At 29.5% G+C, this 25,845-nt stretch overlaps 2 protein-coding genes across 7 annotated transcripts in view; one reads left to right on the top strand and one right to left on the bottom strand.

The window, feature by feature from the left end:
* Window positions 1-393: 393 nt before the first annotated feature.
* Window positions 394-22,402, bottom strand: LOC106679378 (uncharacterized). Of its 6 annotated transcripts, XM_014418496.3 has the most exons (10): window positions 21,817-21,956; window positions 21,210-21,709; window positions 19,544-19,831; window positions 19,080-19,468; window positions 15,797-16,069; window positions 12,405-12,623; window positions 10,502-10,768; window positions 4,433-4,637; window positions 2,483-2,655; window positions 394-1,103 (listed from the first exon to the last, which is right to left on the bottom strand). In XM_014418496.3, exons 2-10 carry the CDS (start codon window positions 21,232-21,234, stop codon window positions 993-995), a joined length of 1,950 nt encoding a protein of 649 aa, XP_014273982.3. In that variant the 5' UTR covers window positions 21,235-21,709; window positions 21,817-21,956; the 3' UTR covers window positions 394-992. The 6 variants fall into 6 exon arrangements, with proteins under 6 accessions (XP_014273982.3, XP_014273987.3, XP_014273981.3 ...); XM_014418501.3 differs by lacking the exons at window positions 21,210-21,709; window positions 21,817-21,956 and adding an exon at window positions 22,334-22,376; XM_014418495.3 differs by lacking the exon at window positions 21,210-21,709 and having other exon boundaries at window positions 395-1,103; window positions 21,817-22,402.
* Window positions 22,403-24,688: 2,286 nt separating this feature from the next.
* Window positions 24,689-25,845, top strand: part of LOC106679386 (ribosome biogenesis regulatory protein homolog) — a 12,617-nt gene continuing 11,460 nt past the window's right edge. Inside the window, exon 1 of the mRNA XM_014418515.2 lies at window positions 24,689-24,973. Coding sequence (XP_014274001.1) covers window positions 24,801-24,973 — 173 coding nt within the window. The 5' untranslated portion in view covers window positions 24,689-24,800. The remainder of the gene's footprint in view (window positions 24,974-25,845) is intronic.

Raw genomic sequence — 25,845 nt, 5'->3', positions numbered from 1 at the left:
ATTATTTACTGTTCAATTTTATTGATAGTAAAATTTTTTTATGCAATTTAGTAGAACAAAGAAATAATAGTTGACCAGGATTGTTGTTTATGCGTAATTTTCACATATAAGGATGTAAATATTTTTATAATAGTGAAACGAGTTATTCAGCAAAGGGTTCGAATAAATAAAAGCAATATATTTTCATATTTTTATAATAACCACATTATTTTTTTAAAACCAATGTTATTAGATACAGATGGATACTTATTAAAAACAATTAGAAAATATATAACTGTGTATTATATAATGTAAATTATAATCAAAGCCGAAAGACAAGAGTAAATAAAGTTTATGCATACACACTTATTAAAATCAATTTTTGTTTTAAAGAAAATTAAGCAAAGGACCAAGTATTTTCTATTCCTGGCAATTTTAATACAAATTTAAATATTCTATTTATTTTTTTATTTGATGAAATATGATTTCAGAAAACAGAGGACGTCTATCGATTTGCTATTTAGCCGTGTCCTTAGTTTATTCACCAAATTCTCCGAAATAGAAAATACCCTCTCACTTGCAACCGAAGTGTTATTCATACATTGAAAACCGATATTTTCTACTAACCGGTTTTCGTTTCAGTAGTGATCCTCACCCACCCCATTTCTACCAGACCATCATGATTTGGATGATGGCAGATATCTCGGTTATATAATAGCGATTTCAGAGACATCTACTTTGTTTGAAATGCACATATCAAAAACCCAATAACCTGCTGTCAGTGACTTTTTTATTTGATCAAATTACGGAATCTTTCTTTTTGGTTTCTAATCATTATAACAGTAAAGAGTTAAATATTAATAAATTTATAAATATTTCGAATTTCATAATTTTCTCCAAAAAACCGGTTTTAAAAACCAACAAACCCTAGTCAGCAGGCAACCCATAAGTTATTAGTTTTAAAAATATCATTAAACAGACATCACAAAAATAAAACATCAATAGCAATAAAATTAGATTAAATACCTCAATTCATGGTGATTATACAAATTATTTGTAAGAATGATGGACTCATAGCGTACTATACCTTCTGGATCCTGGATCAGAATACTATGCATCATATCCTAAAAATAGGAAAAAAAAAAAAGAAAAAAGAAAATTGAAAAACAATTGTTATTATAGTTTAAGTAAATGGTTAGAACAGATAAGTAATATCTCCTGATTTTGATTCCCAAAAAAGAAATTAAAATCAGGAATGGAACACACAAGTAAATAATTTAATGTTCATTAGTAAATCATAGATGTTTATAAGGAATACTTATTGAATTGTAATGGACATTTCTCGATTTACTAAATTCTGTTCATGTTTCTAATTGGCAGAAGCCAACTATGTAACAGCAAGCATGATATTATATAATATTTAGAAATAAATTTATAACTCTAATCTATTGTTTTCTGCTTATTTTTAAATTTTACAGATCTAATAAGTTGTTAAGAGAAAAAATCCAACTAAGTAAATTTCATGGTATTGACTAAATCATACCTATGAAAGCAAATCGACCACAAAAACTCTTTAATAAGTGTGAAATCATTGTATGTAAACACTTTGTATATTTGTTCTCCAAAAAAGCTAGACAGAAAAAAAAATGTATGCAAAATTTATTTCCAAAATAAAATCAGAGTTTGATAGAAAAAAAGGGTAAAAAAGATAAATTTATTTAAGTGAAACTTTATTGGTACTAAAACTAATTTAATGTTGTTTTGATGTTGTTCCTTGAAAATGTTCCCAAGAAATGAGACTGAAAAACCAAAAATTTTAAATAAAAAATTACTAAAAAGATGCTGCAAATTATTACCCAATGGTTTATTATTTAAATTAATTATTTATTATATCTATAAATAGAAAAAAAGGTTTACAAAGTATGGTGTATTTCAGTGCACGATTCTAGGGATACTATCAACAAATATAATGTAATCATAAGTTTTTTATAAAGAAGTGTTTTAGCCTCCAAAAGAACAAATATTGAGTGCTCAAGAATAGAGTTAAATGTTTTAATTGTAAAGTGTAAACTTTGGTTGAAGAATATAATATATATATTTGCTGTGTATAATAGTAAGGAGAATGAAAATATGCCTTAGTTTGTAGTAATTTGTTCCATTTTATATTGGTTATTATTTAATCTCATTTTCTGAAATTTAGGAATTGACATTTGTGTGTTGTTTGAAATTTGTTATTGCTTTTACGGAAAAAAAAATTCCTCCAATGGTAGAGGAATTGAACACGCGTCTCCAAGCTGTATGTTACTTAATTATTACTATCATTTAAAGAATAATAACAGATAACTTCAACAGCAATAAAAACTATTGATACTTATTTTATTATTTTCAAATTAATAGTATACAAAATACAAATCAATTTGACTATTAGGTATCTTATAGTATATACTAGTTCAGTAAATTCAAACTGAATGAAATTAATTAACACAATCAACATTATACATACCAAAAGAGACTTTTCTTTTAATACAGAATTCCAAACTGACTCTATCTGTATCATCCAATAAAGACAAGACAATGCAGAAGCTCTTACGTATGGTTCACAATCATTTTTCATAATAGAAATGAGGATATTTGGTAAATCATTTTCAAGCAGAAGAGGTTGAAATGCAGGCATTTCTGTAATTAATAAAAATTATAAATTTAAATAATTAAGTTCATTATATATGTAATGTTCATTATTGAAATCCTTATAAACACAAAATATAAACAAATTTCTTTCCTTTAGCTAAATCTGATACTCCTTGTCATCTGACCTCTGGATGTTCATAGAATAGTAATAATTAACGTAAAATTTATTTACATTATTTGGAACATTAGCCAACTTTTAATACTATTACGTAAAAAAAGATTTACTTTAATATCTAATCAAATATATTAGTAAGAAGAACTGAAGCCCAGACTGCTGCGACATTCTTTTATAAATTTTTAATAAATATAAAATTAATTTGTTGTCACACTACCTCTATTTACTTATTATTATTTTTTATCTTTTTATTTTATTTTATTTTTCTCTCTTTTCTTCTCTCTTCCCTTTTTCAAATTAACTTTTGTCATTTGTATGACTATACTCCCTCATAATCAACTTTTAAAAAATATACATAATATAAGTTATATCAACCATGTAAGGCCCACCAGGCCGATCTGGTATAAAAATAAAAATATTAGTAAGATGTAAAAGAGGCTCTTATTCAACCAATAAATTTTCATAAATGTATTACTAACACATTAAGGTGCATATTGAAATAAAATAGAGATAATAAAAAAAATAATTACTTTATTTAACTGGACTATTGAGCAAAAATCACTGTAAAAAAACAATAAATGGATTGTAGGTAATATTTTCCTTTATGCTTTAATACATGAATACCCTTTGCACAAAATGCTATTTACAAATATAGCAAATTACAAATTATTATAATTTTTTTTTTTTTTATGATTTCTCATATTTGACGAACTATTATAGGGCAACCTTAGATTCATGTTTAGCACTCCGAAGAACATTACAAAAGCCACTTAAAACCATTATACCAGTTTACTTGGTGTTCAAACAACCATTTGACTGTACTTAATCAAGTAATGTCAAAGAAATCCCAGTTCGTTTTATACCTGGCAAGTGCATAAACACTACTTTTTTGGTGGAAGAGGATTAGTAAAAGCCATCAAATATTCTTCACTATCATTGTTACCGTTAAGACATAGAATCTGTTTATGGCTATCACATTTGAAAGAATTGTAATTGATACCAAAGCACATAAAACTTGCTTTTGTTAATTTTTTATTTTACTTTGAATTGGATATATTCCTACAATAGTACCGTAGACAAGGGTTAATTTCTCTACTGAGTCATTCTACATACAGTCCCAAAACCATTAGAGCTGTTACAAAGTAATCCTATTCTCAGTAAAATCTACAAAGTATGTCAAATACAAAACATAAAAAAACTTGTTTTTGAGAGATATGCCACTAATAAAGCAAAACAGTGATATGTTATTGGAATTTAAAAAATCATATAAATTACCAACATGCAGATACCAGGTTTATAGTATCCTACTGGCAATGATAAAGAAGTGGTATCCGTGACAAGACTTTTACATTAATGTCAAGTGTACTGCTGTGCATAATGATGGGAAACAGTATGAATATAGAATAGCAGTGGAGACTTAATACCACTTTAATGCGTGTGTGTCTTGTGATTATACCTTCAAGCAGAATGTTGGACTAAAAATTAGTGAAAGAAAAATAATGGTAGAAAATATAATCAGAGAAATAGTTTAGAAAAATTATAAACAAAAATAACTATAACTAAAAACCCCTACAATCACCATTATCAGAAAGGAAAAAAAGGACTGTTGAACAATATGTAAAAAATAATATTTGAAACAGGCATACTTACTTCGTTCTGCTAACGTACATATTGTCTGAAGTAGTTCAAGAGCAGAGTCTCTCACCTCCCAATGAACACTATGTAATAATTTATAAATTTGACTGCCCAATCTATGTATACTATATCCATTAATTGTATCCATGACAAGAGCTAGACTCATTGGTAAATAGCCAATTAGTACAACTTTGGTGACTTTCAGGGCATCAATGTACATCTATAGAAACAATAATAGGTTTTGTAGTTTTAAATTTTTTTTTTTAATCATTTATTCTGGCCTTCCAGGAGAGTCAATTTTTCTTTCTAATATTCAATCTATACCTCCCAGGGGTCTTCTTCAGATAGAGAACCAGAAACAAAATATAGGTTTTTACCTACATTTCTCTAGTAATAGGAATTGCCAAAGCAAAATAACCTCTACCTTAGATAGAAGAATACAATTCAAGGTTCTATACTCTCCCACAATCAATCAACAAAACAAGAGCCATTGTTGTAGATGAACCTGGATAGTAGATTGATTGAGAAAAACTTAAAAATTATTAAGTGATCAAACAATACCAAAAAGAAAATAGGAAGTTGCTCACAAACTAAGTTAAGAAAATCCAGACCACTAAAATGATCAGAAACACTGGTAATAAAGTGTTGCAACTACATCTGTGATTGCACAGTTACTGGAATAACTTCCATTATTAGCAAAAGGTATATGAGAGTTAAGATTTTGTAGTTCCTGAAGAAACTTCCAGCAAGACATGGTGAAATATTAGAAAAAAATTTAACAAAAAAAAATAATGAAAATATTTTACAAAGGTAATTTAGTAGCTTTAAGGTGGGAAGGATATAACAGGTGTACCAAGCAAGTATCATGTACCATTTGTAATTTTATATACAATAAAAGTATAAGAGGATATCTTAATATTGAAAAAATGATAATGGAAACAGATAGGCACACTTACAGGCTTCTAATATTTGGAACAAATACTTTCAAACTAGAGAGAAATACTTTATTCAAAAAAGCAGAGCTGCCCAACTGCATTGGGTTGGGAACACACAACATACTAAGACTAGTTGGACAATTGCTTATTATTCTTGTATTACAGAGATATAGAAATTAAATATTAAAATACATAATAGTAGTACATGATTTTTTTCTTATTGTTTTAGTTCTTTATTTTTTTTTCTATATTTTTATTTTGTCATCTTTTTTTTATAAATTATTGATTTTTTTCTTCTATTATTAACCTACATATCTGAATCTAGTTCTCTCTTAGTATAATGAATAGGAAAAATTCTAAATATATAAAAATCCTATGTGGTCAGGCCCAATTCTATTTAATTAAAACCTGAAAAATACTTGATATACAGGAATAAATAATAAACATTTAAAAATAAGGGCGATAAATATAAAAAATAATAAATATACATATTAAAAAGATAATAAATAAAAGAAGATGGTCAGAGTTGCTGTCAAAAACAAAAAACAAATAGTTTATAACTATTTTAATGTCCGACGTTTTGGCCCACTTTGCAGGGCTTCATCAGGGCTAAAAAGATACAAAAAAACTGAGAATATCACAACAATAAAATACAATAAGGTAATTTATGCTAGGATAAATATTATGTAAAAATAAAGTGCTAAGAAATTACATATAAATAAAAGGAAGGAAGATAAAAAATAGTATCAATATAAAATAAACTTGAATAACCAATGATAAGAATAAAAAATAAGTAACAATGGCAAGAGTAAAATTTTTTAAAAAATAGGTAAAATATACAGTTAAAAAAGTACAGGAGACAAACACAATAATGTACATAAAACAAAAACAATATGGGAAAAAAAAAAAAAGTACGTCTCCTGTACTTTTTTAACTGTATATTTTACGTATTTTTTAAAAAAGTTTACTCTTGCAATTGCTACTTATTTTTTATTCTTATCATTGTTTATTCAAGTTTATTTTATATTGATACTATTTTTTATCTTCCTTCCTTTTATTTATATGTAATTTCTTATCACTTTATTTTTACATAATATTTATCCTAGCATAAATTACCTTATTGTTGTAATATTCTCAGTTTTTTTTTGTATCTTTTTAGCTCTGATGAAGCCCTGCAAAGTGGGCCAAAACGTCGGACATTAAAATAGTTATAAACTATTTGTTCTTTTTTTGACTGCAACCCTGACCATTTTCTTTTATTTAAATTTTTAAGGTTAACTACATATACATATAAAAAGATAATAAATATGAAATTATAAAAAGTAATACTTTTAAAAATTATACACCATAATCTGTGCACTATATACATGCTTTCTACTGAGACATCACCATTCTCATTTGTTGTCATGCATGTGATGGTGAATGGTGCCCAGGAAGTCCAGGATTGTATTTTCTGCCATTTTCACTACATCTTAATATTAACACTGAATTCCTTCATGAAGCTCCTTGTACTTGGTATAGTTCCAGGAGCTCCAAACCAGTGGCCTCTCATGTTGAACTCCCTTTCCCCTAAGCTCTTGCGGAACTTTTATTAAGGTAAGGGATACATTTATTTTTTATTTATTTATTTTTTCTTTCTACCCTATTTGCCTGGTCAAGGTCATTACTTTTATATCTCACTGTGAGATCCAGAATGAATGCTGGCTTAACTGTCTAAGAGAAAGCGGCATCTACTCATACTTCACTCCGTGGTGTCAGCATGTTACAAGGAAGGTGTTCTTGGGGGCATTTTTCCAGCACATATGCTGGTGGTTCAGGCTCTCTGCAGCATTTAAGACGAAGGGACCCAACTTCTCCTACCTGTCCGCTGACACCTGAGACTCCAGCATTCTCATATAGTGACTGCCATAGAGCTCTAACACTCCGATGCCCTTGATCAATGCCCAATCTATCGACACATTCAGCAATTTCAGCTTAATAATAGAAATTGGATTGAAATAGGGCATCAGGTACATTGGACAGTCACTGAGTAATGGACTAGTGTTGTAGAGGAGTCTCCCAATGGGAACGGATTAAGCCTAAACCTCAATATCTCCTCGAAGCATTGGCGTTGAACACTGAAATCGCCTATTCATCCATTACAACACACATCCTTGGTCACTATTGAGCTGATACCCAAATTTATTTGCCAAGTCTAGATACAGATGGTCTATGGCCAGGTTATAGCAAAGACGACAAGGGCCCGCCTTGAGGTACTCCACTCAGAACTTTGATTTCGTTTGTAGACCTACATTTATTCTGATACTATTTGTTGAGAAGAGAGCCAAAATCATATTTTTAAGATCAGGTGACACTTCTCGCTTCCAGTGAGCTTACGATTTGGTTACGGCCAACATTAACAAATGTATCTATAACATCAAGAAATACCAGTGCATGATCAACTTTAGTAATCTTGAAAAGGAAAAATATAAATAGAAAATTGATAACAATGTCTCACAGAAATTTACAACAATCTCCTCATAGATTATCTTAGGTGGGACATTAAAAATAGGATAATACAATTTATAATCTCAGTGTGTGTTCAAAAAGTGAACTATGTTGATATGCCAATAATACTAGATATGTACAATGGACTTTACATGGTGTGATAAAATGTTTTCAGCTTTTACAACTCAAACAGAAGTAAATGAAGTTAAAATACACAAAATCATTTAATAGCAGCCTTAAGGAGGTAAAATAATCTGAATATGGCAAACTACTGTCACAAAATATAATTCAATTGGCTGTTGCCCAGCATTTATATCACACTAAAAAAACAAATTCTACTCAACACGTTTTGGCAAATCAGGAACCAACCCCAAAATAAACATCTACACAATAAATTATATTTAATACAACTAATTTATACAAAATGGAAGCAGTAACTAAAAAACTACTTAAGTTAGGTAATTCTAAATGGCTGAACAGGAAAATAGACAAAATTTTCTACTGAAACAAGTATAATTTGTTTTTGTTAAAACTGTTTAAAGGGGGTTTTTATGCAGATAAATAACACAAAGTTTTTTTTTTTTTAAATGATAAATTGAAAAGCTCCTTCGAATGATTTCAACAAAAACTTATAATACTTTTATAATTTATGTTATACTTGTTTTAGAAGATAATTTTTTCCAATTTACTACGCTAAGGGCAAGTTAAGGGGCTTTAAAGAAAATATTTTGGCCAAGTCCTGTAAAAATCATTACAGCTTCAGTGCGACAATACAGTAGACTCTCACTAATTTGAACTAAATAAAACCAAGGAAATTCAGAAAGCGAAAAATTTAGATTACCAAACAGTATAAAAAAAAGGTTACTTCATAAAAAACAAATAAATTAATAACAGATATTATAATTTTATCTATATAAAAATATGATAATATATATAATAATATGTTCAAAATCAATCTTTGTTCAGTACATTCCATGTGTATATCAAGTATTAAGTATATCATTTTTCAACTACATTCTTGTGAAATAATCTGAAATTTTTGTTTGCTTGGAACTTGAAATAATCTTTTTCATGAAATACTCAAGGTACTAGAGAGTGCAGCAAAGCTAATAAAATGTTTCTTAGAAAACAATCTTTTTGTTTATACATACACATGTATTTTCTTAAAACTCATATTTAATTGTTTTTGAATAGCTTAAACTACCACTGTATCCATCTTGTACTGAGGATTAATTTGAGTTAAAGGTTAATTATATTTGCTGATAAAGAAACTGAGAAAACAAATACACTTCCAAATTTTAATATATAGCTTGGATTTTATTGTAAATAAAAGGAGTTGGTAGTTTTAATTAATTAGATTATTTAAGCCTCAGCACATAAAGTTTTGGCAACACAATTTCATTGAATGTATGCTGTAATATCCTCTTTTTTAGAATAGTTGATTTTTATATATAAATAATTTTAGTTATGTTTTTATTTTATGTATCGTTAAACTACTGTTTATTTATTGTGTTAAATCAAAAAAGCTAACTAACCAATTTTGTTCAGTAAAATATGTAGTCACAAAAGATATCGTTCAAAGCCAAGATGGCGGTGCGTGTCCTGCAAAAAGTCCATTGAATCGCGGCCATGTTGAGCAGATTCAAATATTTTATCTTCCCAACATAATTGAGATTACAATACATGTAAGAAAAAATATAAGTTAAGAATAAGTATAAAAGAAAATTATTCATAAAGGAAAACATACGAAAGGGACTCTTTGTTTTGGGTCGCCAGTGAATGAGATAAGTGAAAACTTTTAGAGGACAAAAGCTTTGTTTGCTGAAAGGTTGTTTACAGGAAGTGTTAATTTGTTGAGAAAGAAAAAAAGAAAACCATCTGTCATCATAGAAGATTGTATAAATTGGTTAGTTTCGCTCTACCTAAAATTAAATATATTTGTAAAAGTAGATATTAATTTAATTAAGTGTTATTGGTAAAAAAAGTTCTGTTCTGATTCCCTAGAAACCCACCCTGAGATTTAGAGTCTATAATATTATATATAATAAAATAAAAATTCTCATATCCATTTAATATTTAATCTTTTCATTTGACCTTTTCGTCTTCAAAGCTATCTTTCAGAAATGAGAAGAAGTAAAAAATTTTAAAATTTCCTTTTAGTAATTCTTGAATATTACAGTGTATATAAGTATTTTTTAAAGGGGTGGCTCTGATTATGGAGTGGTCCAAATTTTGGATTTGTGAGAGTCCATTGTAAATATAAAAAAAAGTTTTTTTGCTATTGCTCAAATAGGTTAACCGATTTTGTAGGCATCAGTGGCAAAAACTCTTTAAAGAAATATAACAATAACAAAATCACAACATCCATTCAACAGATAGATGATCATCCCAGAGACACGCACAGATCAATGGCTGAAAATGTGTTTTTTCAATTCAGAAGGCTCAGATATTCATAGGTCCATTGAAAATTACACATTGAAAGTTTGACTTGTTTGTAATCTTTTCCTTAGTCAGTATTGGGAGTAAGAAAGTAAATCCATAAAATAGTATTAATTAAGTTAGCATACATGTAAGATAATAAGCTATGATTTTCAAACTAAAAGTTTCATTGAAGCTAAATTGATAATAAAGGAAAGACAGAAAATAAAATAAAATATCTTACCCTTGGAGGAAGGTTTGGAGTATTCAGTACCCCTTGCACAAGCTGTGTCACACAAAGTGTCTCTAGAGAATCACGCCATGTTATACCAAAACGGGGTATGTAGTCATATAAAGCTTCCAAACTAGATGAAAGGAGCGAAAAATATTGTGGAAACTGTTCTTCTGTACAACTCCCAGGTGGTACTTGGAAATCAAATTCCACATAATCATTGGGTATTATTTTTTTCATGACATGGACAAGAGTTTGAAAAACTAAAACTCCTTGTTCCTAAAATTAATTAAAAAATCAAATCTAGATATAACAATTTTCTAAATAATATTTAAAATTTAAAACCACTTTAAGTATAAACAATGGAATAATAGTTTTACATGAATATTTCATATTTTTATTCTAGTGGACTTGAATGACTGTAGATCTTTATTTTTCCCTGATTTTCTTCACTACATGCTATGTTAAGAATTATATACAATAAAAATATTCAAAATAACAATTTTTTAAAAATAGAGATTGATCTGGCAACTACGTCAAAATCATCATTTCCCAGTAATTACACTGTTCTGTTGAATCGCTGTTTTCCAAATAGCTCTCTCCTTAGCAAGGTTAAACAGCAGGGGGGGGGGGGTAACGCACCACCTCTGCTGCACTCCAGTACTGGAAATGGAAAGGAGCTCAAGAAGATTTTTTTTAAAAACTATTTTCTTTATATTTAAGAAGAAACCCTTAAGAAAGTACCCAAAGTGCATCAATACTTGACAGTGTATAAAATAGTGCACTAATACTGTGTTTAATTTTAATCATCCTTGTGCCAGGCATTTAAAGGAAAATATGGTCACAAGTATATACACAGAGTAACCACAATCGGAGAGCTGTCAACACTGCTTCCGACGACTTGTCCTGCGCCTGGTGTGCCATTGCCACTTTGCTGAAGATATCAATCAGTTTCAGGGAATGTTCGTCCATTCTGACCCAGAGAGTACCTGCTTCTCACATATATCTGTTAGTTTTCGGAGTCTCCTTGTAGTGGCGAACACCAATACCCTACCACCTGCAATTGACCAATTCTTCGAAAGCATTCTCACACAACAACTGCCGTTAAGATCTCACATTTTGGTAGCCCTGATCCACCCCCAATGTAGACTGGAATAGGGCATCCTATAAATAGGAATAGAGCAAGACACTGATATGGCTTGTCATGTGGGTTCCTATATTAATCTTTATTTTAGTTGTGATAAAGCTGTGTCACATTTGTGAGGTCTGATGACACGCCTCTTGCCTCCAGTGAGCTCACTATGTGTTTATGACCAACATTGTCAAAAGCATCAACAACATTGAGAAAAACCACCACGCAATCTTTTTTCCTACATGGTACATACCCCATCTTCAGCATGATCTCCGTAATATACTTAATGATGTGTGTTACATTGAAGTATTTTATTGGGTGGACCAACACACCATCCGGCCCCGGCGATTAGTCCAATGATGTGGACTTGATAGCCTTCTTCACCACCTGACTATCAATGGACATTAAATTTGGCATCGGGATGCATTTCTCATAATCCGCACATTTGTGGAGGTTTTTTTTTTTCAAAGAGGCTTCTAAAATATATATACCTTAACTAGTATCTATCCTTTTCTGCTAGCTACACTGGATCCAAGGCTTTAGTTGGTTTATAAGAGATGATTTTAAGGCAACAATCACAGATTATATGGACAACTTTCAATAGCCAATATTGAATATTTGAGACCTAGTATAGTTCCTACCAGGAATGTCTCAGGAAGCTGAATAATGGACGGTTCTGTAAATCACTAAAGTCACCTATAATCTTATATTAAATTACAATCCTACTAGTAAATAACAAATTTTGAACTATATTTTACAATTAAAAAGTAAACAAAACATTACCCTCTTATTAATATCTGCAATCCTAATATAACAATGAATGACTGATACAGCAAGTGTTTGAATTTCTGAATCGGAATGCATCCTGAAATGTTCTCTGAACAAATAACATGCTCGCTTTGTTTCTACACAAGAACCAGCAAACACTCTAACAGCAAAAGCATCCATTACATCTGATTCCATAATGCTGCCAAGACGCAAGAAAATATACAATGGTACTGACTAAAACAAGAAAAAAAAACAATGAAATGGTTAAAGAATTATGTTTTAATTATTTTTATAACAATTACAATTTGTGAAAAGGCATAAAAATAAATATAGAGGTATATGTATATGTATATTACCACAAGATGGTACACTGGCTACATGTTTTTTAAGTTGGATTAAAGCTCTGAAATCATCAAATTTGAAGCCAAAAAATAGTTCATAAAAAGCGAAGTATGTAATGAGTATAGAATAAATGTTGTTTTTTGGGTTTAATGCACTCTAACTAGGGTAAGAAGAATGACGTATTAAATGTGTTTATATAAAGCATTGTCAAAATTCTTTTAAGACTGGAAACAGCATTCTGAAAATAGTTAGGATAGATTTTAGTCATTTTGATGGATGATATATAATTTTAAATTGTTGTCTGTCCTTATAATCACTAATTTACTTGAGGAATTCCAGCTCCAACCCACCTAGTAAAATCTTTGACTAATGATATGACAAAAAATAAATAAAAATGTGGCATCCTAAGATGTCATAATTTCATATATTTTTTGCTGATACGTTAGGAGAACATTTGAGTAATAGGGTGCACCAATAACTGAAAGTAATGAAATGGTGGGGGAACTGAAAGCAAGGATGGTCGCCTATAAATGATATGAAATGAAATAAAAAAAAATGTTGTTCTCAGTCAAATGTCCCTAAAGAATAAATACATTGTTCACATATAAAGGTTAATTGCCTTGCAGACATTTAAAAAGTTTCAATATACATGTTGAAATTACATAAAAACCTTAGGTTATATTATAACCTATAATAATCAATAATGGCTATATACATTGCTTACAAGGATGTTGAGGTTTGGTTATGTATTAGGTGAAGAAATAGGTGTTGTTGAAAGGAAAGATTAGATGAGGATTGGTGAATGGAGATCGGAGTCGAATTCCAGAAGGGGTTCTATGGGAGTGCAAATATAGATCAATCGATTGGGATCTGGATAAATCTTATGTGGAAATTCATGAACCTCTTCAGTCTCAATTCTAGACCAGCAGATAGCCCTCCATAGACCTAGGAACTGTAGTCGAAACAAGGAAAAACAAGAGGGGGTACTAGGAGCTGACGGATATTCTGAGGAATAGAATCGTTTAAGTACAGTTATGGATTTGTGTGTGTACTGGGAAATATGATCATTCCAAGAGAGGTGCTGGTTGAAGGTGACTCCAAGGATTTTTATTGTGGAGTAGAAGTGAATCAATTGGTTGTTAAGGAAAAGTAAGGAATAGAAGCTTTGCCAGAAGAAAATTTCTGAATAAGATAATGGTGTACAATAAAGTCGTAAGGCCATTCTTCACTTATGGTTCTGAAACCTAGGTGATATCTAACTTGTTGGCATGGAAGAGAACAATTTTGCACAGAATCTATGGCAGTATGTGACATGGACAATAAAGGATCATATCATTAGAATAAAGAATATGTATATGAAAACAGATTTGGTTTCAACTAAGGAAGAACCAAATTAGATGGTTGTGTCAAGTAGGCCCAGGAAATCAGTCCCAAAACAAAAAAAGTCAAATTTAAAAAAACTCAAACCTGCAAATCAGTCATACCACCAAACGATGTGGTATACCGTTTCATCCTCAGAGTAACAGAATCTGCAAGTATGTGATCCTGCAAGCTTAAGGATTGAATATGTGTATATTAAGTTTACAGTGATTAGTATAGATCCCTTTGATTTTCCTTAGAGCAATTGAAGCAATGTTTCATTTCAGTTGTCCGTTCAGGAACAGCTTAGAGTGAAGTTGTCTTTTGATATGCTGCCAAGATGTCTTTTGATATGCTGCCAAGCTGTCTTTTGATATACCAATATGCTTTGACAGCCACAAGCCACCTTTTTCTACTTTTTGCTTAGATAAGGCTTGTACCATATACAGGCTACAAAGGGACAAGAATGTTCTTAGAGCCATTTCTGGCTAACCTGTCAGTATTCTCATTTCCAGATATGCCACAATTGTCCAGCACCCATTCTGCTAGAACATACTTTGCACTCTGGATCCTTTTCTTCACTTTCAGATGTTCATTATCTTGAGTGAGCATTGAGCCCTGGTACACAAATTCAGATACCTTTTCAAACATTTATTGGATGAAGTTAAACACCTCTCTTGGAGTTTGGGAGGGGGAGGGGGTTAGTTTTGAAGGCATTCACCTCTAGTACCAGCCTGGCAGGACCAGTCAGACTGACCAGAGATGATCCTGTCTCATTTAATAGAGTATATATTATTCTGTACATATTATTAACGATAAAAGTACATAAAACTTTAATAATAGAGGTGAATAATTTTTTTTTTTTATTTGTTTTGATGAGGGAATGGTATGAAATAAGAGAGAGAGAGTTTTTATCCTAAAATGAACAATAATTGTTTGTTTGTTTTTCATTAAGTTCAACAAGTTTTTATATTATACATTTATTAAACTGAAGGCTAACAGTACTTCTTTCTATCATGCTGACAGTTCAGTCATAAGGATAAATTGAGTAACAACCATTTTAGGATTTGGCCATTGTCCAATTGGATACATTAGTAATGTGCTCATCTTAAATATAGAACCATAACTCTATTTTTCACATGGTAAAGTCCATTTCTTCATAATTTCGAACACTAATAGAAAATTAAAAAAAAATAAATAAATAAAAATAACTTCAAGAGTTGAATTCTGTCTACTAAAAGGTAAAGCCCACAGCCCACCCCACCTTTTTCTTAACTTCAAATACTAAAAAAAAAATTTCATAGGTTTATATTTTAGACCTATATTATAGGTATAAAAGTAATATTTTGTGACTTAAAAATTCACCATAATTAATTTTTCTTCTTAATCTTCTTTTATCAGATTAATTTAAGTTATGTTAAGCTATCACCAATTAGTTGACAAATGTGTTAGTAGCCAAGTTTTTGAAATCATAACAGCAGTTCAAGAGTAGGCATACTTCAATTTCAGAACAAATTCCGAAAATTAGTTAAAAATCAAGATTCCAATTTCAAATAGTCACTCACAGTTATCATAAATAGGTTAGATTAAATTAAATCCAATACTACAGTAACTGTTAACTCAACAATCACCTATTAAAATGTGAATTTGTAAAGAAAATTAATTTAAAACAAATTTCCATCATCAGTAAAAAGTAGAATACTTACCAAAATTGTAAATGGGGTGCTTTCAAAGGAATAAACAGTTGATTCCTTACTCTCAATGATAACCTCTTTGCTAAAACGATTCCATAACATCAAATACTCAACACATGCTTCTTGAACTAGTCCAAATTCTTTTTTTCTTATTAAAATACTGCAGTGATCAATTACTTTTTGACTTAGGTTGCGCATATCAGAATAATTCATTTTCGATGAGGTTACACAAGGCGTAAATATTATATTAATAACACAGAGTAATTTTGAGATGTTGGAAAGCATCTAAAATCCAAAATTAAATTAATAAAAACAAATAAAGAACAGAGATTTTCAATGATGTTTCATTAATAATTAAAACTTAAAAATAAATAAACCGCAACCCTGACCATCTTCTTATATATCAATTTTAACGGTCAACTATATATACATATATTAAATATAAATCATATAGATACAGAAATTGAAAAAAAATATATATATATACATATATAAGGGTGTTTTAACAATAGTTTTTACTTCAGGAAAGGAAGCTACTAGCTATTGTTTGAATGTACACATTAAGCTGATTTTGTTATAACATAGATGTATACATACTGTATACTAAGCTGCACTTTTTATTTTTTAAAAATGTATTTACTCTTCTTATATTTTACTACAATTACTTATTAATTGTTACAATTTCCTATGTATGGCAGGTTAGTGACAAACAATAATGTTTTAACAATTAATGATGATGTTATTCTGCCAAGTAGATTTAGACTGATTTCCATTTTTGTATATTAGTCAAGGACATGTTGTTTTGTGCTGTAGATAAATAGAAAAGTAAAGAACAAATTGTGGTTTTATATAGAATTACTTTATTTTGGCGCGATAGGTTAAATTTTTTATTAACATACGGAGAAATCTTGTTAAAAAGTTTTTGGTTGATGTTCTCAGGTGATATTAGTGTTATATTCAATGTTAATCCTAAATATTTGACTGATGTAGACCATAGGATGGCAGATTTGTTGAATTGAAGGTTTCTAATGACTGCTGTAATCATGATAGCTTTTATTTTACCTGAAATTATTTTAATCTTACCTATCATCATATTTTTTATTTTATTTAGTTTGTCTTGTTGTCTATTTGTAATGGTGACAATTTCATATGAGTATGTATATACTAAAATACCATATGTGCATGGAAAAATTATGTCTTTGGAATCCTGTAAAATTAAAAAATAATAGCTAAAGACATGAACCTTACTGGATACTTATGGAGAAGAGGATTTCAGTTAGACCAAAATAAATCATCCAAGATTTAAAAGGAAAGAATGAACTATGAAAAAAGGGATTCAAGAAATCGGACTTTTGCAACTGAACATTTTCACATCATTCAGAATCAAATGTTTCTTCTAGATCCAGAAGGACTTTACTAGTATATTTTTGTTCCTAGTAGTCTGAAAGAGCAAGATATGCTTTAATGGAAGTGTGTACTGCAACCAAATTGCTCATTTGGAATGAGGTTAAAATTTTCATTTCAAAGCAAGCTAATAAGGGTTTGTAATTTTTTATATCTGAAAGATCTTTGTAGGGCTCAGATATGATAATGTTTTTGAAGTTTCCAGATTATAGGTAAATACTTAAGTCTAAGTCTACAAATGAAAATATTGTTTAAGTAAAGAACAGATATTGAAGTGATTTTTTTTTTAATCATTATTAGTGAAACTCTTTAGTTTCTATGTATTTTTTTACTTTTGACGAGATTCTTTCTCTAGAAACCTCCTTAGGAGAGAATGAATGAAAAGAGTACTAAAAAAATAATATTATTAAGTAACTATTTTCACCTACCTAAATAGTACAATAATTCATTATTTTTTTATTTTGGTGCAAAAGTAGTGCAGCAACTATCAAGTCTTAATAAATTCATCTCTTAAATATTTACTAATAAATAAGTTTTAACACATTAAAAATTAACAAATATGCTTGGAAGAAAAGTGTTTTTTGTAGAAAATTAATACCTTTTTTTTTTATACTATATTTAATTAATAAAAATTAATTGTACTACCATTAAAAAAAAAAAAAATTGAATAACTATTCCAAATATTAAATATAAGAAGATGGTCAGGGTTTGGACTACAACCCTGACCATCTTCTTATATTTAAGTTATGAATATATATATATTCATGTATATATATGTATTCCAAATATTATTCGTTAAATCATATCATCCTCTTCATAACAGCGAGTAGATTCGAAAATGTAAATTTTTTTTAAATATTATTTTCCACAAGAAATAATCTTTCTCCATAAGTCCACAAGATATTAGTCAATTGCTTAGATGTAAAAACGTAGAGGAAGAGCATATAATAACTTAAAAGTTGTAGTGCACTTGGGCATAGACATTAAAATGTAATAAATTATAGTACTATTCAGATTGTTTAGGGATGTTTACTTAATAATATACTTTTTGTGAGTGAAATTATTTATTTCTTTGTTGTAGTGGTTATGTACCATTTTGAAGTCGGTTTTTGTTTTTTTAAAAGTTATATTTTTTAGACATTATCATATACAGAGAGTTTTGAAGTCTATTTTTAAGTACCTATATTTATTAATGGTCTATTCAGAGTGACGTGCACTATTTTATTTATTCAAAAAAACAAATAAATGTAGATTTAGAAAATAAAAAAAAAACACTATATCGCGAGTGATTAGCTGTTGTTCTTTGAGAAGTTCCACTCAGTATCTCTAAATTTTTCATTGCATCTAAATGAAATTTATATAGGACCATCCTGGAGGTGTACTTTAATTAAAAAGATAATCAATTTTAATCTCAAATGACAAATTATTAACTTTTAAGCATATTTAATTACAAACTCGATAGAAATTTACATAAAAATGATAATTTCTAGAAAATAAAATAAGGGGGAAAAAAAGAGGATAAAAATAGTGAGAAAAATATACTGACCTATGTACTTTTAAACTTTTTTTTTTTTTAAGGTTGGCTTTCATAACTTTTTTGAGGGAGAAGAGGAGGAATTTTCGACTTCTGTCATAAGTTCTCTAGGGAAATGTTGGAAGGTTAGAAACATTTGTAACCTCTGCCAAATACCACAATGAGATTTATAATAAATAATTATAGATATGTAATAAATTACTTTTTCTTTTTTTTAGAAAGTTTTAAAATATTTAAGATCAATTAGCTATTAAAACTATCATGGTGTGAGTCAAACCAATGGTCAACAATTTATTTTTATAAGTAATAAGACACATATAAAAACAAAAAGAGAAATTGAGAAGATTTACCACATACCATGAGGTTTCCCCTTTCTTCCATATTTCTCCATGTCCAATCTTTTATTTTATCCAAGCCAATCACAGACAAAATATTTAACGATACTTTTTTGTCAAGTAAATACAAACAAATCTCCCTCAATAACATTATTGGATTTAAGCTCCGTAAGTTATCTGGAATCAATTCTTTTTTATTTTGTATATTTTTTAGAACACTTGAACAATGATTATGAGCTCCATCAGTTAAAAAACAACAAAGCTGAAAAACTTTATGAAGATTAATTTTACAAGCAGAAATATTGTCTTCAATCTGAGAAAAAATTATTTCCGCAATGAGGCTACGAGATTTTCTCAGGGCAAACAAGCTCCTGTTGTTCAGAGAAATGTGTAGGATATCATTCCAGCAACCTAAGAATAAAATTGAATTACATTCCAACACTAATATTTCAAAATGTGAAAATTAAAAAAAAATAAAATAATTACCCATTTCATAGAACCATAATAAGCCAGAAGAATGTTTAATAGATGAACTTATTATTTCAATATAGGCAAGAGTCAAGGAAAAATCAGTCTCTCTATTATAACGGTAAATATTACAAACTTTGGTGAGGCAATTATTTGTCTTTAGTAAATAAAATCCATTTACATTTTGACAAACCAAGCTAATCAATTTCAAAGCAAAGGTTTGTGATTTATAATGTATAACTTTCCATGCAGAAATAGCTGAATTGATCCAGGTTACAAATATCTGAATCATTTTCTCTTGGCATTCTATAAGAACCAGAATCATTCATTATTTTCACAATTCAGTATCTCAAAAATAAACAATTGTATGTGCAAAGATTTTAAATGACAAATTTATCATTTTTAACAGTAAAATACTATAAGTATAAATAATAATAATTAAATCAAAAATCGAATACTTAATATGATCAATATTTTAAACTATCCTACTTGATTTACAGAAAAAAGAAACTAACATATTCATAGTACAATAAATTCTTGAACTGATTAGGTGTATGAGTATGTGTATATCCAATAAGTAGATCAAGACAGTTGACTGCTTGTTTGATCATCAATCTCTTTAAATCTCATCCTTAGCAGCTATGATGAGTTGAAACGTCAGGACTTAATATATATTAACTATATGGTTATATAACTAATAGTGTATATAATTAATATATATATATATATATATATATATATATATATATATATATATATATATATATACATATATAGATAACACTACTTTTTAATTGTTAATTGTTTTATTCTGACCACCCCACTCTGACAATCCCATTGAATAATAAATATATTTTAATAATTTCTTAATAAATGTATAATAATTTCTTCAATAACTATAGTAGATAAAATTATAAATAACTTCTCACATTGTTTGATTGGGCTGAAAAGGGCATAAAACCCAATATTTGTCAAACCCGATACTTCTTACATTTTGAATAAACCAACAATCTACTATTCCAAGCAAATAATATAGATAAATGTCATTATATAAATGAGCAGGTGACAATGACAGTAGCATGTCACTTTCCATTTATTTTCATAAATTGTATTCAATTGAATATAAATGTACTTAAATAATGTAAGTGTAATATATAAAATTTCCATATAAGGAGTTTTCGATCAAAAGTTGATAAATCCACTTTTGGAAAGATGTTTTTAAAAAATCATTACAGGAACATCTGATCTGGGTTAAATTTTTATTCAAAATGTTGATGATTAACATTTATTTGACAGGGGAAAATTCCTAGTTTAAAAAAATGAATAATTTTTGGCTGTAGAATTTTAATCAGCCAAGAAATCTTTCCTTCTGAAAAGTGGATATTATCAACTTTAGATAGAAAACTCTTCATATCATGTAATTTAACTAAATTAGTAAAAAACTAATAATTTTTCTCAGTAAATAAAAAGTGACATATATCACTCACATACTCAAATCATAGAAGATAACAAAAGTGATAAGACCTAAATTGCAAAATAGGAAGAGCATGGCCACACTACTAATGACTAGCTAGGTAACTAATGACAAGTCGCTAGGTGTGCCACTCAAGAAAACAAATCCAACAGAATGTTGAAAAGTGGAAACGCTACCACCTGTTATAATGTGAGAAAACAGGTAACTCACCTACCAAATGAACCAGTCTGTTCATTCATCTAATGACAAAATGATTTACGGATGACAAATAAGTAATTTTAGCCACCCTTGAAAGACAGATACTATGGAATCCCAAGGATGAATTCATAAAAATCCAGGGATACTTCTTATTATAGTAGTTATTCTGTTTTGCTCAATTTTAGAAGGTAGTACATTGAAGTAATTGAGCACATCCTTTCAAGAAAGTTATCTTCTTCATTCCACAACTTTTTATAAGGCACAGTAAATATTCAAGACACTGTTCTCATTTAATTAAAAACACGAATCAAGCATTTTGCTTTATGAATTAGTTAAACATTAACACAGTTCTTCTGGCTAATGTTGACATAAGCATCTTTCATATTTCACTGAAGAACAACTTTAGTCACTAAACTGCCCAAAGGCGTTTTTGGCACAACTATTAATCAATCTCCAGGTAATGAGATAAACCAGCAGCCACCCTAGCTAGTCACCTTCAGCATGGCCTTACCCTAAGGGAACAAAACAGATTACTCTGTTTTAAAGAAACCAGCCATGTAAATGAATTATATTTTATATACTTTAAGTATATAAAAAATATGCATTAAAAAAACAGTACCTTTCACTATAAAAATACTTGACACTGAGTCAAACAATTTTTGAAGTACTGTATCATCAGAAATTTTAAACTCTGGGGAAGTTAATTTGCTTAAGACCAATTCCAGTTTAGAAAAGAAACAAGTATCATTCCCGTACTCCATTATTAAGGTTTAGAATTTCCAAATGTGAAATATTAGGGTTTTGATTGAACTTCATCTGTAGTAATAGGAACTATAACTAGCATTAACGTAATGCCATCAACAGTAGTTAAGAAATAATAATGACTGACAAATTAAAGATTATTGACAACTTATACGTTTGCATTTAATAATCACCAAAACATGCTTAGTAGCTATTCAAAGTAAACACAACAGGGGCAGAACCTGGAATAGGGACGTTTCGATACTACCGATACTCTGTGGTATCAATACTTGTCAAGTACTTGAGATACTCAAAAGATAGTTTGGTAGAATCGCAATGACTCTAACGAAGACGGTTCGGAAATGTTGAACCTGTTACTTTATTTATGAATGTACCTAATTGAATTTCGGACCTTTTATACATCGAACCTAAATTAGGAACATTGTAATACGTGCAAAGTATCGATACTCTGCTTCAGTAAGTAAAGATGTGTAGTTCGTGAGCGAACTAGTTCACTTGGACTGTTCAGAAAAAGGATCAACTTATTTCAGTCGGTCTTTTTTGTGTCTATAGTTCCTTAGGCTGGTACACTCAGAACTATTGAACTACGATGATTCGTTAGATCATTTCCCATTTTAGTTCAATTTGAGCATCTAACTAGTTAACCCCCAGTCTGTTGTTAAATTAACTGCTTTATTAATCAAATTTTTCGCTGTTTTTGATGTGATAAGAAGATTGGTTTGAGTAATAATTTAGTGTAGTAAGTTAGTTCTAAGAACCGCTTTGACAGTTAGCAAACTCAAGAGTAGCAAGGATGCGACATCGATGTCAATGTTTTACGTTTATCCCAATTCTTTTTTTCCAAAAGTAACTAAATGAAAACAAAAAATTTACAGTATACAGGCGGATCCACATGTTGGCCGCTCGCCACAAATCGGAGGCTTGTATAAATGTACGGTAAATAAAGAATGGACCATCAACATGTCAGTGTTATTCAGAGAGGCAAGCATGGCACGTACAAGTGGTTTCAGCCATTGCACTGAGATTATATTATTTTTATTACAAAAAAAAGAAAATTAAATATAAAACTTATTATAAAAAGTAACTACAACCTCCTAACAACTCTCAGTTGCAACTAGACAAAGAACAATGGTGGAGATGCTACACGAGCGCTCTCACGAACCCCTTTGATCTGTGTCCAAAAAAACCGACTCTGGACGGATCGGCAACGAGCTTAGGCCAACTCATACAAGCCACCCATCCACATGCACGCCCGTGTCTGAGTTCGCCATGGCTTGGCCAACATGTAGAGGCCCCTTAAACAGATTCCTATCAACAATGTGGTGGAATAAAATAGTACCTCCAACCTTCACGCTAATGACGTGATAAACATAGATTACAACTAGAAAAACATCGATGTTTTAAAATATCTATGCTCGATATTAAAATATCATTGCATAAAAATCTTTGCCAAAAATACATCGATGATTTTGAACAACCATTTCAGTAACATAAGGTCTGTTACTGGAATATACGACGACGTATACTCCGGCCATTCGGAAGTGTTTTTACAAAAAAAGAATGCAACATTGACAAAACAAAAAAAAAACGATGTTTAGAAATATCAATGTTCAATATTAAAATATCGTTGCTTACAATAATTACCCAAAATACATCGATGTTTTTAAACAACTATTCCAGGAACATAAGATGTGTTCCAACAATCACACCTTCTGCAGTCTGTCAGAAGTAGTTTTTGGAACAAATAATCCGACATCGACTACAAAACATAGATGTTTTAAAATATCAATGCTCAATATTAAAAATATAGTTGCTTACAATACATTACCCAAAATACATCGATGTTTATGAACATCCATTTGAGTATCATAAGGTCTGTTCCAACGATCACGCGTTCTAGGGCCTGTTAGAAGTGCTTTTTCAATTTAAGAATGGAACATCGACTACAAAAAACATTGATGTTTTAAAATAGCATTGGTTACATTACATTACCTAAAATACATCGATAATTTTAACTATAATTAGAATGCGTGATCGTTGGAACAGACCTTATGTTACTCAAATGGATGTTCCAAAATATCGATGTATTTTGGGTAACGTATTGTAAGCAACGTTATTATAAAAACATCGATGTTTTTTGTAGTCGATCTCGGACTCTTTGTTCCAAAAATCACTTCTGACAGGCTGTAGAATGCATGTTCGTAAGAACAGACCTTATGTTTCTAAAATTCTTGTTCAAAAACATCGATGTATTTTGGGCAATGTATTGTATGCAACGATATTTTAATATTGAACATTAATATTTCTAAACATCGATTTTTTTTTTTTTGTCAATTTGCATTCTTTTTTGCAAAAACCACTTCCGACTGGCGGGAGTATACGTAGTCGTTGGAACAGACCTTATGTTACTGAAATGGTTGTTCAAAAACATCGATGTATTTTAGGCAAAGGATTGTATGTAATGATGTTTTAATATTAAGCATAGATATTTTAAAACATTGATGTTTTTCTATGCGTAATTTATCTTTATTACGTCGTTAGCGTGATGGTTCGAGGTCCTTTTTTATCCCACCACATTGTTGATAGGAAATTGTTTATACCGTAAATTTTTTGTTTTCATTTAGTTACTTTTGGAAAAAAAAAAAATTAAAGATTGGGACAAACGTAACATCTATGTTAAAAAAACATCGGCTTAAAAACATCGATGTCAAAAACATCGACATCGATGTTGCATCCCTAAATACAAACCCAACTACCACATGGCTCACATGGTCAGAAGTGTTTTGTTCATGAATTTTATTTAGTTGAAGTTCAGTGAGTTTTTAGATGTAATACAAAGTTATGACAGATATTATCAAGAAAATGGTGGAAACAGACCAGACAGATGTTAATATTATTAAATTTACTGATAATACCTGTAAAAGTATCCAAGTTGAAAAATTATTAGATTTACAACTTGATTTGGGAACTCTTTTAGCTATTGATACAAATGACCTTAACAATAAAGAGATACAGTAAGTATAAAGTACCTACAGTTGTTTTACTGGAATGATTTGTCTATTAATTTGAAAGTTTATAAAAATGTAATCAGTGGCCTAATGAAGGGCTACAACTTTAACCAAAATCTTGGCACTTATTAATGATAAGTTTTTGTTCTCTGAACGCACCCCTCAAGTAATTTCTTGGAATTATATTAAGATCAATGAACCATCAGAAAATAAATTGTCTTTAAAGGTTAGTATGAAATTATTGCAGGGGTCAGGTAGTTGTTATACATTTAATATTTGTTTTTATATTTATTTATTTGTATTATTAATTTTTACAGTAATTGTTTAATGTCCTCTAGGAAGTAAGATTATAGAAGTTTCTTATTTTATTTCTGGTCATTTAACATATCAATGTTTTTCTTTGACAATGGCACTGCTTGAAAAATTTTCTTTATTTTTAATTTGGTCTGTTGGATAAATAGTACTGTATACTAGGGTTACTTTACTGTTACCACCTATGACAGTCCAATGCTTGTAGAGTTGTGACAAAGTAATTCCAGTCTGCAGTACAATCTTGAGAATATGCCCAATACAGAGAAATTAAGAACCCATTTTTAAACAACTGAGAGCAATGGTTTTATTTTTTTTTAAAAATATGATTAACGTTTCATAATGCTGCGAAATATCTGTATGGTTTTGAAATTGTAGAACAATATTTTCAATACAATAATAATAATAATAATTTATTTATTTTTTTGTAGGGCAATTCCTATACAAATAGAGTTAGTCTGTTAAGTACTTAATTTATCAATCATTATAGTTGTTTTCAAAAATGGTGAATTCAAAATTATTTATTTAAGCTGATAATTTATAAATTAAATAATAATTATTTAATAAAT

Source organism: Halyomorpha halys, unplaced genomic scaffold (genome assembly GCF_000696795.3).
Source record: "Halyomorpha halys isolate HHAL.00 unplaced genomic scaffold, Hhal_1.1 Scaffold199.1, whole genome shotgun sequence".
NCBI classification, from domain to species: Eukaryota; Metazoa; Arthropoda; class Insecta; order Hemiptera; family Pentatomidae; genus Halyomorpha; species Halyomorpha halys.
Note: the sequence above shows the minus strand (reverse complement) of the source record. Positions and strands in the feature narration are given on the sequence as shown.

Coding starts and splice junctions, on each gene's coding strand:
- LOC106679378 (XM_014418495.3), bottom strand. CDS start 21,958: ATGGAGTACGGGAATGATACTTGTTTCTTTTCTAAACTGGAATTGGTC. Junction 16,070..19,079: donor AAGAAAGGGGAAACCTCATG/GTATGTGGTAAA, acceptor TTTGGATTTTAG/ATGCTTTCCAACATCTCAAA. Junction 2,656..4,432: donor ATGTACGTTAGCAGAACGAA/GTAAGTATGCCT, acceptor TATTAATTACAG/AAATGCCTGCATTTCAACCT.